This window comes from Nipponia nippon, unplaced genomic scaffold, assembly GCF_047370975.1.
Source record: "Nipponia nippon isolate SJK-2023a ecotype South Korea unplaced genomic scaffold, ASM4737097v1 scaffold_1, whole genome shotgun sequence".
Lineage (NCBI taxonomy): Eukaryota > Metazoa > Chordata > Aves > Pelecaniformes > Threskiornithidae > Nipponia > Nipponia nippon.
Window position 1 is genome coordinate 27694341 of NW_028262290.1, and position 14545 is coordinate 27708885.

The following is a 14545-nucleotide window of genomic DNA, read 5'->3' on the forward strand; positions in this document are numbered from 1 at the left end:
AGACGGGAAGGACAGAGCGCAGGTAGGAGGCACTTCAACTGTGCCTCGAGGCAAGTGGTTGCAAAACAAATTCCCCTCTTCACAATGTTTTAGCTTTGGTGTAATATTTTAATATACGTAAACACAACGTTATGAGAATTGTAAAAATGCACACAAGGAACATCACTGCTTCATTGCATTTTATATTATTTGTTTCTTTTAAAAAAATCATGGAATATTTAAATAACTTATGCCAGGCCTGCACTCCCTCTCGCTGCCACCCACCTCCCACCCGCTGTCTGGCGCTGGCTGCAGCCCACACTACTGGGAGCGCAGGGGAGAGCGGAGACCGGGTGCAGACCAAGCCAAGGGGACAAGGATGGACGCTAACCTCCGCAGGTGGCTCCGAGGGGAAGACAGTCTCTCCCAGGCCCCGGCCCAGCTCAGCGGCTGCCTCTGGACCCGTTGCTTTCAACAACGGATAAATTCTTCCCTTTAAGAATATTGTACACAATTTATTGCAGACCACTCGACAGTTTCCCTCCCGTTCATGCGAGCATTCCTACTGGAAAGTAATATCAATGAATCTTGCAAAAGAGTCACCTAACAGCCCTTAAAAGAAATAGTGGCTGAAGAAACTGATGTCAACAGATTGCAGATAAAAGCAAGACAAGCTACTTAAATACATATAAACTCAAAATAAGTGGTGCTATTTTGCAGAGAAAATGTAATCTGACAAAGTAGTTAAAAGCTAAATTCTGAAAAAAAAACAAACAAACAAACCACAACACACCAAAAAACCAAAACCCTCTCAGTTTCACTTGATCACTTTTATGTATGGAGAAGTTCAATAGTATTTTCAAATGCAGCTTTTCAGAAGAGTTTGAAGTTTAACTGCTAAAACGCTGAGGATAAATTTTGCTTAGAAACAACTCTATTTCATAAAGAGTAAAGCTTTATCTGCTTGAATAGGAATAGTTGGTTGTTGGAGAATTCATAATACAGTAGGACTCTAAAGCCATAAAAATTACATGAGTAGACTTATTAACAGTAGGAACTAAGAAGTGAATAATCTAAGTACAAAATAAAAAAGTGACCACAATGAGATTTGCCACAAACCAATTTATTACTTTTTTGGCAAGTCCCATACAGCATGAGCAAGGATCTTCACTCACTATATTAAAACATTATTTCGCTTTATACAAATTGTAAACATCTTCAACAGGACAAACTGTTGGTACAGGCGTTCAATGACTCTGGCATCTTTTCTCTGTCAGTTAATCAAACAAGAATGAAAACCCACAAAGAACTTTTTTCATACAGTATCTATAAAATGCAGCATGTGCATTTCATATCACGTCAATTCTAAGCAACACATAGAAGAGTATTTCTGATCATTATTTTTAGTGAAATTCATAGTGGTATTATGAATAGAGACACTTTTTCCATACTGTTGTATCCAATTTTTTGTTTGAAATTAAAGACATTGTTTTATACAATCAAGGTAGTAAACCAAACTCTACAGTAAACCAGCTGCTATAAATACAGCAATTTTTGCTATACTGTATCAGATAAATAAGGATGTAAAAACTCCTGATCTGGTTAATACTTTGTTTTCCTGGCAGGCACCAGTCTAAAAGTAGTCATAATTCAAGTTCTACTTGTCCAAACCCCCCTGCTATAATTGACTGATTTTTTTTCCCCCCTCCCTCTCAAAGTGCTTTAAATCAGACATAATCTGATCCATAAAGTGACTACTTATCTCCTTCTTAAGAGCAGATTTTTCTTTCTAATTTATAAGTCCCAGGAATGTCAATCTGCTGGCTAGCTTTACTGAAGGACTACAAGATGCGCACTGTTAACTCATAATCCTCAAATCAGGGCAAAGGTGTTTAACCTTGACACGAACCGCTTTTCTCCAAATCAACTCATCAGCACTAAAATACAGACAATTATGATGTTATTGACTAAGGCTTTTTTAAAAAAAAAACAAAACACTTCTACTGTTAAAAAACAATTGCATTACAACTTTGGTTTCAGTATGCTGCTAATTTTGGAGTCACATTTACAGTGACTTAAAGACAAAAATCTACATTTCTAATGTAAAAAGTCAAGCCATATTAAAAAATACCCCACCTTTCAAGTCTCTGTGCATCATAAGGAGTAATGAAAATAAACTTAATTCTTATGAAAATCACCTTTAAAAGTTACCAACAAAACCCAAGGTGGTTATTTTTACACCTGTATGCAACCAGTTGTTTTAAGCATTATAAAACATCGCACTTTAGATCACAAATTGCTTAGATCAGCAGATCCATAAATGATGAGTTCAGATGAGTTTCACCACCTGAAGTGAGGACATGGAGGAGCTTTTTGTTTGTAAGATTTCTGTATCATCGAAATGCACAGATGAAAGACTGAAAGATGAACAGCACAGTTAGCTTGCATCAATGTTATGATGTATAGTCATAAACAATGCTCTTCCTACAGATTCAGCACAAGGAACAGCATCAAGCATTCAAGTCCTACTGTCAACTGCAAAAAAAAAAAAAAATGAAGTCCTCAAACCTTGGTGAAAATCTTAGATGAAAGTCTTTAAAATAAAAAGATTGTGCAATTCCTTCAGCCAAACAAGATTTGTCTCCAGCTCTTCTCTGCCCAAATAAAGAAGGGGATCCCTACTACAGCTTTAAAGCTAGATCCTGACAGAACTAAAGAAACCCTGTAGAGGATATTCCATAAATCAAAATAAAATCAATTATTTTAAATGCCTTAACTCTTCCATGGTCATCAAAATCTGCCAGAAATAACGTAACAGGAACCTTCAGGTAACCTTAATCTTCAGCAGAAATGCAGATTAACCAAAATATTTTCTATTCGGTATTTTCACTGCAGCATGGGATGAAGCTCTATTAAAAAAAAATTCTGATCTACACAGCCACCATTTTAGATAAGATCTTCTAAACATGATTAATACCAACAAGTTCAAAACACTGTTGTGTGGTTTTGGTTTGATTTTGTTTTAAATCAAGAGCTACTTCTGATTTATAGTCAAACGTCGTATGTCTTTTTTTCATTTTTAATCCATTCCATTTAGTTTTACTTTCCAGTCTGTCTGTGAATTGTCTGGAGCCCGACACATCAAGATGCAACTGTTATCCATGTGGATCTATGACTTTTGTATGCTAGCTGCCATTTTCTGTAGCAGTGTCTGTTAGCAGTTTTACAGAATTGTAATGTTCTCCCAATCCATAGGCATGTCTCATATACCTAAAAAAAAAAAAAGTAACAGAATTAGTGTTCAGTTTAACTAAAAGTATATGTCATGCCAAACATTAACAGTGCTGGAAGACAGCTTAAATAAATTCAAGTTTTAGCACAGAAGATATATAGGGTTATTAAACAGGAGAGTATTAATAAAGGCAGTTTTTAATTCTGGTGACTTCCAGGCATAGACTGATATAAACTTTGAAGAGAAAAAAAAGTTTTCTGCTGCATCTTATATCAATTTCACTATTACTTTCTAATTATGTAACAGGTAAAAGGACCTTGTAGCATTCTATAAAGCAGTGACTGAGTCACACTTCAGGCTGATTGTCAACATTTTAAGAACTCTAATTACAATATCTTTAAACTAAGTGTGTCAATCACAAACAATTTCTGACCTGCAAGATCATTATTCAAGCAGCATTTCAACATCAGATACGTAACAGAAAATAAAAGACCAGGTGAGAATCAAAGCTGAGCCCTCTGCTATAGAAATAAGTGCACTAATTTTAAGAAGGGATAAAATTACATACTTACACAAGTATTATTGGTTTGCCTGAATATTCTTCACCAACAATAATGGGAGGGGAATCCATTTGCACTACTTCAATAGGTGTTTGCAAAATGTGTGACAAAGCCCTTAGCTTTAAGGCACAAAAACAATTCAATAATAGGATTAAATCCAATGTAGGGAGAAGAGAGGAAGACATGGCATTTCGTTTTAGCAGACATGAGTGTGGGCATAACATTTCAAACATTGTTAGAAAAAAAACTTTATTAAAATAAGCAAAATTTTAACTTTTTAAACTTTAATTGAAACCAGGTTGCCTTAAATTAATCATTGTTTTGATGATACAACACAGGTAACATTGGGCTAGTTTCAGTAATTTGGTAACTGCTCTTTCATAAAACAATAAATAAGACAAACTGAAATAAATACGTATTTTCTGAAGTTCTGGTTTACATTACAAAAGTCTAACATTGCTCCGCTCTAGTCAGCCTTGCTACCATTTAAGTCTGCATAATAAAATGTTTTCTCCTTAGAAAGTCCTCCCCCACTCATACTGTCAGTCTTTCTCATGATATTTATAACGACTGAATTTGTTAACTTGTATGCCGTCAAATACATCAGAACAGCAGCACACCATCAGAAAAGCTACTAATTTGTGAAAATAATTTATAATCACAGGAGAAAGTTCTTGATAAACTATTTATGACTACGTTCCCTTATGCCTTCAGGTATTCTTTCTTAAGAAGCCCTTTTTTGAAGGTATATTCACCCACTTCAGAATGTCACAAATAAAAGTTATCAATACAATACTTACTTCCAGCTGACCACCCCATGCAGCTGTACTCGCTATATCATCACAGTATTTTTCAAATTCCTCTGTGAGGAAAGAAAAGACAACTTTTAGTACTCCTCTTATTTGAAAACAAGCAACTGAGGAAAAATACTGACTGTACAATGAAGAGCTAGAACCTGAAAAGTCCACACACATTATACAGGAAAATATGTATGTTCACTGAAGACAAGGAAAGGAAAAAAAAACAGAGGCCAAAAAAACCCCGTAACTGTTTTAGAAAGAAAAATTAAAACTGAAGACAGGAAGAAAAACAAGTATGGGAAGAAAAAGAAGTACAGGTTTATATTTCAAACTTTTTTTTCAGGGAACTGTTAACAACAAGCATGAAATTGCATACACCTGTTAAGTTTCACCTGTTAAGTTTCACAGGGTGCTGTTTTGAGACTCCAGAAGAGAGTGTGCTTAGTTCTTATGTTAGCTAGGTGCCAGGTATGTTTTTAAAATCTCATAGCTGTATGCAGTTCAACTGTTCTGTTTTTGCTTGGCTGGTTGGTTGCCTTTTTTTTTTTTTTTTTTTTAAATTTCCAAATTAGCTGCCTTGTTTTTAACCTCTGATGTATTTATTCCCAATAGCTCCTTTGTTAATAGCTAAATAAACCCTTTGCGGATCATGTTCTACAGAAACAAAGCTTTCAAATTTATAAATTACAACCCTTCAGGCTTCTGAACCCTATGAACAGATTCTAATAAAGAAAGAACAGATTTTCTGAAGACTGCTCAGAATTGTCTTTCATACATTCCCCTTATAACAGACTTAAGAGACATAAGAAAACCACCACTCCCCACAGCTCTGAAGAACTTCATTCAGCCTTCTCTTGGGGCACATTTATCCCATGACAACTATCTCTGTCAACATGGGAAAGATGCCTCCTACTTCGCAACAGCCCCCAGTCACCAAATGAAATCTACAGCAATAACTATTAAATGAATGTAGGCAGTAAGTTAAAAAAAAAAGTATAAAGTCATTTGCATGGTGCTCCAGACACGCAGTAAGAAATGAATAAACCATACATTGCTCAAATAAGGAGTACATAAATTCCATTTAACTGCATTTACTCAGCCTACACCATTGCTCCACACTAAATGCCTTTATATTTTTTAGTTTAGTCTGTTTATAAGAAAGGGCTCCAAAAGACCTAGTGTAAACAATGAAAATAAAGGGGAGAACAAGAAAAAGTATCTATGCAAACTATTATAAAATAGATTTGCTTGAATTTCACGCTCATCTTTAAGCTTTCCTATGTAAATTGAAAACACCAATACAAAAGTTGACAAAAAAAATCATCCCTAACCTGGCAGACAAGTTGTTTATAATACAACTTGAATCACATCCCAGAACATGATTACCATCTAGTAACAGCAAGTTCTGATTTTTTTTTTTAAATGGGAAATAACGTTTGCTAGACTACTTTAGAAAAAAAAAAAAAAAAGATAAGTTACAAAGATACAAGTGTACCAAGTTTCATAGCAGATCATAATTCTGTGTTCCATAGAACACAGCCAAACCAACAAAGTAACAAAGTTCAGGAACAAACACCATAATGGGTTAGTCCCAATTCAGCTGTAACTGAGATCAAGAATTATCAGAAATAGTTATAACAGTTTTTAAAATCTCTTATGCCACAAGTCTTACCTCTGCTATACATGTCTCCAGTACTAGGGTTTGTAAGAAATGGCAGGAAGTCATCAAAGTGACTTTGCATATACTTTGCTGTTTGGCTCCTCAGAGTTGCAACAGTCCAGGAATTTTGGCGATCCTTGAGCTGATCTTCAATAGCTCTGTACATGCAATGGCCATCTGAAGGGATCTGTTTAATCTCTAGGTGCCTTGCTGCCAATAGGGAGGCAAGTTTCTGACTTTCAAGATGTCTAGCACCCGTTAAATTTTCTATCTCAGCTTCAGCTATCCTTTCTTCTCTTTCTTTCTCCAAGGCAGCTTTTTTTTCCTTAGATTAAAAACACATAAAAATGACATCAAACGTTAAAATTTAGAAGATGCCTGTACAGTTCTTGGGTTAGTGCTTGCTTCTAACTCTTCAAATGTTTTCTCAGTACATTCATATCTGTGAAATGCCCTCCCGAATCAGTACTACCCAATCTGAGAGACCTTCTAAACCCAAACTTTAGCAAATGGTAAGTGACCAATATATCCTAACTGCCTCCGACACCACAGCCAAAATTATGTGACAGGAGAAATCGTACTTACATCAACACGCAAAATAACACTTTACAACACTCATACAAAGGCTATTAATAGTAGTAATTTCTTCAGGATCACCTATTTCACCACACTGGCAAACAACTTAAGTATGGGAATTCTAATTAAACAACAGAAAATATTGCTCTTTCATAATAAGTGTGAAATCTACCACTTACGCATATGATTGCATAATGGAGCTCATGTCATGAAACTGAAACTCCCTCAGGCTAGGTACTATACATCATAAAAGACTGCTCCTAACCTAAAGGATGGATAAGAATGCACACAGAGAATACTAGAGGAGATGTAATAATACATAAGAATGACTTTTATAGAATGCTTCGTAAGTTTACACTTAAGTTAACAAGGGAATAAGAGTCAAAGTAAAGGAGCAAATAAAAAAAGGAAGCAGTACAGAGAATGATCTTTCCACTTTCATGCTTAAAATTCACCATAAATCAAGACCAGACTGGTTTAGGCGACCACAATATAGGACAACTAGACTACAGAGTTTCTAGTTTGCCTAGACATGGTGTGATGAACTAAGAACATCTTTTTATCATGTTTGCTACAAGGCAGTTCTGCATTAGTGATCATGTAACAGGGGATGGACTCTGCAGTAAAGCAGTGCTCCTTTGGCCCTGAACCAACATTCACGCAGGTACAATGAGAATGTTAATCCATCTCAATTTAACATCTGAAGCTTAACAAAATTTAACCCTAATGGTATGGACACCAGTTGGTGTTTCTTAACAACTCAAAAATTTACAAGAATCTCAGTATTAATGCTCTTCTGATAAACATGTAACGTTCTACTACTTGCATATTATCCACATTATATTATTTTAGTTCAATTACTTTATTTCTTTATTAATGTTCTTAGTGAAATTCTTTTAAAATAATTTGCTTTGCATAATTTGATTTTTCTGGCTCCCATCTTCTGACCTATTTTGATTCCCAGCTCATGGCTGAGGGTAAAAAAGTACAACTATTTATAAAATGCTCACGAAACTCTAGGTAGCAGCTTTACAGATTTTCAAGGCAGCCAGCAGATATAGCACCAATACTGAATTAGCCAGGTAATGTCCCCTGCAAAATTGTTTAACTTCGGTTATTACAGTTAAGTTTAAGTGAATATAACTTCAATCAAATATTTATAAAATTTTTAAATGTTAAGTCATACCCGCCTCTTCTGTGCTTTTGATATTCGAGGATGCTGAATCTGTTGCTCTGCTCCTTCAAGCTCTAAATTTGCAACCCCATCAGCTATAGAATCTGTCTAAAAGAAAAAAAAAATGTTAAATGTTCTTATTAGTATAAATGATAACCAAGATGCGCATCTCCTGAAACAGTTTTAAGTTCTGTTCCTAGGTAATTCCAGGGTATATTTATGAAGTTTCACCACAAAGACCTGTGTATGGCACAGAACCCGTCAAAGCCAAAAGTAAAGCATTTTACATCCCAAACCACCGTCATACATTTTATTATTTTTCTGTAGTCTCAACAGAGACAGGTACTGCACATCTCAAATTTAATCTATATGTTCTCTTACAAGCTTCCACACTGAAATATGAACACTGCTTACTGGCTGAAAGGGAAATTTTTCCTCACCATACCAGCCAACTGAAGTACTACAACAGTCATTATCAAGTTCTGTGACAATTAAAGCAAGAGAAGGCTCCACCTTCCATACCAAAGCATAACCAGCAGGTGGAAAAGACAGGCAGTTGACACTTCTCAAGAAAAATGACAAAGCTAACCCCATAATGGTACAAACTAAATGTCACCCTTGGAAGCGTGGACATGTTTCAATCCAAATAAAAAAGCTGAGAAGTGAAAGAAACTATACATTTCAAAACAAAATCCTCTCAGGCAAAGCTATGTCCAGGGCAAGGATTTTGGCTTGAAAGGTCCTCCATCGTAAAGTTTTGACAGCTCATAAAACAAACTCTTGAAACTAATCTAAGATACAGGTAAATAGAAGCATTATGTTTAATGCTTATGCATTAATTATCTGCTTAAGCATCTGATTAAAAACTACTACAGAAGATTGTTATAGGGTCATAACTCTCCCAATTGAAAGCCTTTTTTTTTTTCACCAGGATTCTCAGCAGATGCTTCCCAATCAAGTCTATTTCCCTAAAAGTCATTCATGTTTTCACTCTCATTTTCAAACAAAAATACATTCTGCTTAACTCTTGTTAGGTCACTAATGAGAAAACACCTAGTCCCGAAAGCCTCAGGCAGACAGGTCTTTGTTTCTTTACAAGATTTAAATAGGAAAAAGACACACGCTGTTAGGGAAACACTTAAGGAGATGTATGAGCATGGAGCTTTAGCATCATTCACAGATAACTATATTCCACTAATTTAGCCATAAGCTCTATTCCCATTTTGGTAGGAGACAGTATATGAACAGGCCTACTTGCACAAACCGTCTTTAAATTCGGGCACATGATACAAATAGAGTTCTTTTCTGTACTGGATATACATAATTAAGTCTATGAATGGCAAATTCACTGTGACAGGAGTTTCCAACACTACTTATTAAGTGCTAAAACACAGGTGAATTTTTGTATGTCACAAGCATTTAATCGTTTACTCAGGTGGTCACTTTTCCTGCAGCTAAATTTCAATAACACTAAGCCTCTGTTAAAAATTAAGTGGTTTGCCATCAAACAGCAAACTGGAAGCATTTAAGTATGTAGCTATGTTGCCAACATGGCAGAATAGTAGCATTTAAGACAATTCCCATCATCACAGAAAGTGTATTCTTACAAAAAGGTCAGTTACATTGTTGACAGAATTGCAAGACAAAACACACTGCATCAGTCAAATGCCTATGGAAGGCCAACAATACTCTACTAGTATCTCATAAGATAATTAAAGCAATAATATAACAGGAACTTAAAAAAAACCTCTTTAAGATGACTGAGCTGCTAACATAGCCTTAAGAGTGAAGCCAAACACTGCCCAACAACAACAACAAAACCCCACAGTTAAATGTCCCTTCTAGTAATGCCCACCCGCCATAACAGCTGAATTTTTCCAAAGATGAAGAGTTACCAATACTGCAAGGAAAAAGATTAATACTTTAAAGTGTTACTTCATTATAATTTTTAGAAGTTAAAGAAGCCCTAACACAAGTTGTATCTATACCACTTCAGCTAAAGTTAAGGCACCTACCTTACTCTGCTCAGGTGAAGCTTCCTTCAGCTGCTTTAATTCCTCCTTGTGCTTCTGTTCAAGTTCTGCCTCTAGTTTGGCAACTTCATCAGCCAGCTGTTTTCGTCTCTTTTTATCATTCTTGGGAACAGCATTTTTCATGCCTTGAATTTTTGCTGTTAGAGGAATAGTGTAATAAAACATCACCTCTAAATACAGATACTCCACAGTCATTGTAGAAAAAAGAACTGAAAGTCATACAGAAAAAAATTTACAAATATCAACATATCAGTATGTTTTAACAGTTTAGCTATGAGACTGCCCATTATGATCATCACATTTTAAAGCAGCTCTATTTTTCTTAAAAGATGCAAATGTTGCATCTGAAGAGGAGAAAAACTTGTGCCAAGTTACTATTATAAATGCTTATGAACTTCATCAACACAGCAGACCTCAGTCTGTTGCCTTCAAAAAGGTTATCTGGGCACCGAGATCTCAAATCCTGTCACAGGTAAGACGTGTAAATTCTTAATCACACAAAGTATTGGGTTTGTGTGGCAAGGTTTTGGTAGCGGGGGGGGCTACAGGGGTGGCTTCTGTGAGAAGCTGCTAGAAGCCTCCAACAGAGCCAATGCCACCAGCCCCAAGACAGACCCACCACTGGCGAAGGCCGAGCCCATCAGCGACGGTAGTAGTGCCTCTGGGATACCATGTTTAAGAAGGGGGGGGGGGGGGGGGGGACGGACACACAGGACCTGTGCAACTGCAGCTGGAGAGAGGAGTGAGAATATGTGAGGGGAACAACTCTGCAGACACCAAGGTCAGTGAAGAAGGAGGGGGAGGAGGTGCTCCAGGCACCGGGGCAGAGATTCTCCTGCAGTCTGTGGTGAAGACCACAGTGAAGCAGGCTGTGCCCTTGCAGCCCACGGAGGTTAACGGTGGGGCAGATATCCACCTGCAGCCCCTGGAGGACTTCACACCAGAGCAGGTGGATGCCCAAAGGAGGCTGTGACCCTGTGGGAAGCCCACGTTGGAGCAGGCTCCTGGCAGGACCTATGGACCCATGGAGAGAGGAGCCCAGGCTGGAGCGGGTTTGCTGGCAGGACTTGTGACCCTGTGGGAGACCCACGCTGGAGCAGTCTGTTCCTGAAGAACTGCACCCTGTGGAAGGGACCCACGTTGGAGCAGTCCGTGAAGAACTGCAGCCCATGGGAAGGACTCACGCTGCAGAAGTTCATGGAGGACTGTCTCCCATGGGAGGGACCCCACGCTGGAGCAGGGGAAGGGTGTGAGGAGTCCTCCCCTGAGGAGGAAGGAGCAGCAGAGACAACATGTGATGAACTGACCGCAACACCCACTCCCTGTCCCTCTGCGCCGCTGGGGGGAAGAGGTAGAGAAATTAGGAGTGAAGTTAAGCCTGGGAAGAAGGAAGGGATGGGGGGGGAAGGTGTTGGGTTTTTTTTAAGATTTGGTTTTATTTCTCATTATGCTACTCTGATTTGACTGGTAATAAATTAAATTAATTTCCCCAAGTCGAGTCTGTTTTGCCCGTGACAGTACTTGCCGAGTGATCTCCCTGTTCTTATCCCAACCCATGAGCCTTTTGTTATATTTTCTCTCCCCTGTGCAGCTGAGGAGGGAAGCGATAGAGCGGCTTTGGTGGGCACCTGGCATCCAGCCAGGGTCAACCCACCGTACACAAGTAGCAGATTAAAAGAAAGAACAGAGTTTACCTGTCCTTAAAATAAAGTTTCTAAAGGCAAAATGGGTACTCAAGGAGGAAAAAACCCTCAATTTGCCCAAGTTCTATAAGTATTTTTAGGCTGTAAGTCAAGGCTCCATTTCTCAAATCATAGAATAGTTTGATTAGAAAGGATGTCCAGAGGTGAATTCAAAGCTACATCAGGCTACGTTAATTCAGATTGATCTGGAATTTATTCAGATGACTGTGCAAAGACTCCAGGAATGAACATTCTGCAACCTTTCTGGGAAGTTTTTTCCAATGTTTAACCATTCTTGTTATGAAAACATTTTCCCTTTTTCCTCCCATGAGGATTGTTCTTGTTACCACTTTCAGCCATTGTCTCTAGACCATTCTCTGTGCTTTACTTTGAAGAGTCTGGCTCCATCCACTATGCAGTGGAAACTACAACCAGATTCCCCCCCCCCAGTCTTCTCCTCCAGGCTGAACAAACACAGCTTCCACAGCCTGTGCTCTTACATGAACACACCCTGCTAGCTCTCATCACTTCTGTATTCACTGTTTTAGAGTTACAGCACCAATTATTTAACACCCTGTTTGCTATTCATTATCTGTACATTTTCCTGCCCTTTACCCTTGACTGGCAATTGAGCTGAGGATGATGGTGATGATAACGAAACTTTTCAAGAGGAGGCAGCGAGAATGCTCACACTGAAAGATCTTAAGCATTCAGCCTCACACATGAATCAGCTGAGTTAGACAGAAAAGCAGTTTTGTTCATAAAAATTAACATAATGGGGGAGAAGGAAATCTGGGACTTAAGAGGCAAACACAAATACACAAGGAGAGTATGTGGGGGGTGGTGAAGACAAGGATCATCAACTGGAGGAGATGCTGGATTTTCAGAGGCTGAGATCTACCTTATATTAATTCTTATGAACAAACTATTTTACTATCTGTTAAACAGTTAATCATTGCACTTCTCAGGAATGAATTTTCCAAGTGAGAAAATGCGTGCCTATAGGTCATCTGCCTCTCCTAACTGGGAAGACTGGGGCTCTGTCTTCTGTATACCCCTCCCATCATTAGGTGGTGGAGGACTGTAATTACATACCCCCTTATCACCCTCTGTAGGTGGGAAAACCCTCTGTTCCTCAGCCTCTCCCAATCAATGTGCCATGTTCTCCAGCCACCGAATCACAATGCTCGATTCCTACGCCGCTTTCCCATTTCAACCAAATCTGAGAGAGGAAAAGGCATCTCAAACCAGTAAGCTCCTATAGATTTAATGGCAATACACAGCCCAGAAGTGTCTCTCCTCTTCTTGAACCCTCTAACCCATAAAAGGCTGCAGATTGGCCTATTTCATCACATACCAAAAAAGCCAAACAAGGAAAAGGCCATATCAATACAGCAGCAATAACGAAGGCTTAACAGAAAGATTATAATCAACTACAAAACGCAACAGAATCCAGCTAACAGAACTACTTAATTATATTAATCTACTGTAATAAAGTAGGTAAAATGTGGCTCATGAACAGTTCATATGTAGTACTGCAAGACCACACAGGTCTTCTACTATAGATATTTTACTGTGGCTAGACAGAACGTGAAGTTCATTTCAGATCAACTGCACTTGGAACAAAGAAACTTAGCTGCCTGGGCGGCAAGGTCCGTTACGCAGGCTTTTCGATCTAAAATGCCTTACAAAACACTCCTCCTTGAACTTAAAAGCAAAGCAGCAAAACGTTAATATAATGTTAACGATCTAGCATTATGTTAGGGCTCTCAAGCATCGTTAGGCTCCGGAGACTGCAGTAAGGCGAACCCAGCAGACCGCCTGCCTGACAAGAACCACGCCTAGCAGCAAAGCACGGCTCTGACCCCTCTCCCAAGACATCTTCATTGCCGCCGTCCTCCTCCTCCCCTTGCCAGGGCAGCGCCGGGGCTGCTCCCTCCTCTTCCAAAGCCGGGCGGTGGCGAAGGCGCCCGCCCCCCTCCCTCCCGCCCCCTCTGCGCTTCTCCCGCTGCCGCCCGGGCCTTCCAGCGCCGCTTCCGCGGAGCGGCCCCCGGGGGAAGGCCGAGAGCGGAGGCCGAGCCCGCCCCGCGTCTCCCCGCGGCGAGGCGGGCCCCTGAGGGAGTCGCGCTCTCCCCTCCCCCGCTCCCGAGCCTTCTCCCCCGCCCGCCGCTCGCCGGGCCGCGGCGCCCCTCACCCTGGAGCTCCCGCTTCTCCTTGCGCTGCCGCTTCACCAGCTGCTGCAGCGGCCCCTCGGCCGCCGGCTCCTCGTCCCCGGCGCCCTCCATGGGCGCCCGCAGGCCCGCGCCCGCGGGACGCCCTCAGCCCGCCGCCGCGGCCGCGCGCCTCACCCCCGACCCCGGCGCGAGGCGGGAGCTCGCCGCGCTTCCGGCAGCGCCGCCCCGCCCGCTCTCCCTGCCCGTGGAAGAGGGAGGCGGGAGGGGAGGGCGGAGCTGGGGAGGGGGTTTGCGCGATTTGTCACCTTACAGAAAAAAATTACCTAACCTCTTCACTTTTATGCAAAATACACAGTGCCCTGTAAGTGACGGGTTTTCACCTGAAGTTACTTAAAGCTAAAAAACACGCAGAAAGAGTCCCGATTTTCCAAGCTGTGGTGTTCGTGACTTGTGTCTCCTCACCACTGCGAAATTATGTCTCATAAAGTGTTACAGTAAAATCCAAGATTCCTGGTGGGGGTCAAATCCCCACCTCAGAGTGGGAACTGCAAGTTCTTGTTGAGAGCTGGGGTGGAGCGAGGCCCTTTTCTGCTCCCCAACGTTATTCTGTGGAACATTCAGTTCATCTGGGTGAAATATAATTTATAAACTTTAATGTTTTAATTGGGTTTAAAA

The 14545-nt window shown here is 40.0% G+C and overlaps 1 protein-coding gene across 1 annotated transcript; it reads right to left on the reverse strand.

The window, feature by feature from the left end:
- Positions 1-1083: 1083 nt before the first annotated feature.
- On the reverse strand, positions 1084-14060 carry OTUD6B (OTU deubiquitinase 6B). The gene is made up of 7 exons (XM_087750151.1): positions 13891-14060; positions 9997-10151; positions 7994-8089; positions 6244-6556; positions 4572-4633; positions 3784-3890; positions 1084-3249 (listed from the first exon to the last, which is right to left on the reverse strand). The coding sequence occupies exons 1-7, from the start codon at positions 13979-13981 to the stop codon at positions 3165-3167; spliced, it is 909 nt and encodes a 302-aa protein (XP_087606277.1). The 5' UTR covers positions 13982-14060; the 3' UTR covers positions 1084-3164.
- Positions 14061-14545: the final 485 nt, after the last annotated feature.

What these genes read in the sequence shown, in the direction of transcription:
- OTUD6B (XM_087750151.1), bottom strand. Translation starts at nt 13,981, where the DNA reads ATGGAGGGCGCCGGGGACGAGGAGCCGGCGGCCGAGGGGCCGCTGCAG. An exon ending in GGAGAAGCGGGAGCTCCAGG is followed by an intron (nt 10,152 to 13,890) that starts GTGAGGGGCGCC and finishes TTCCTCTAACAG; the next exon opens with CAAAAATTCAAGGCATGAAA. An exon ending in CAAAAGCACAGAAGAGGCGG is followed by an intron (nt 6,557 to 7,993) that starts GTATGACTTAAC and finishes TTTTAATCTAAG; the next exon opens with GAAAAAAAAGCTGCCTTGGA.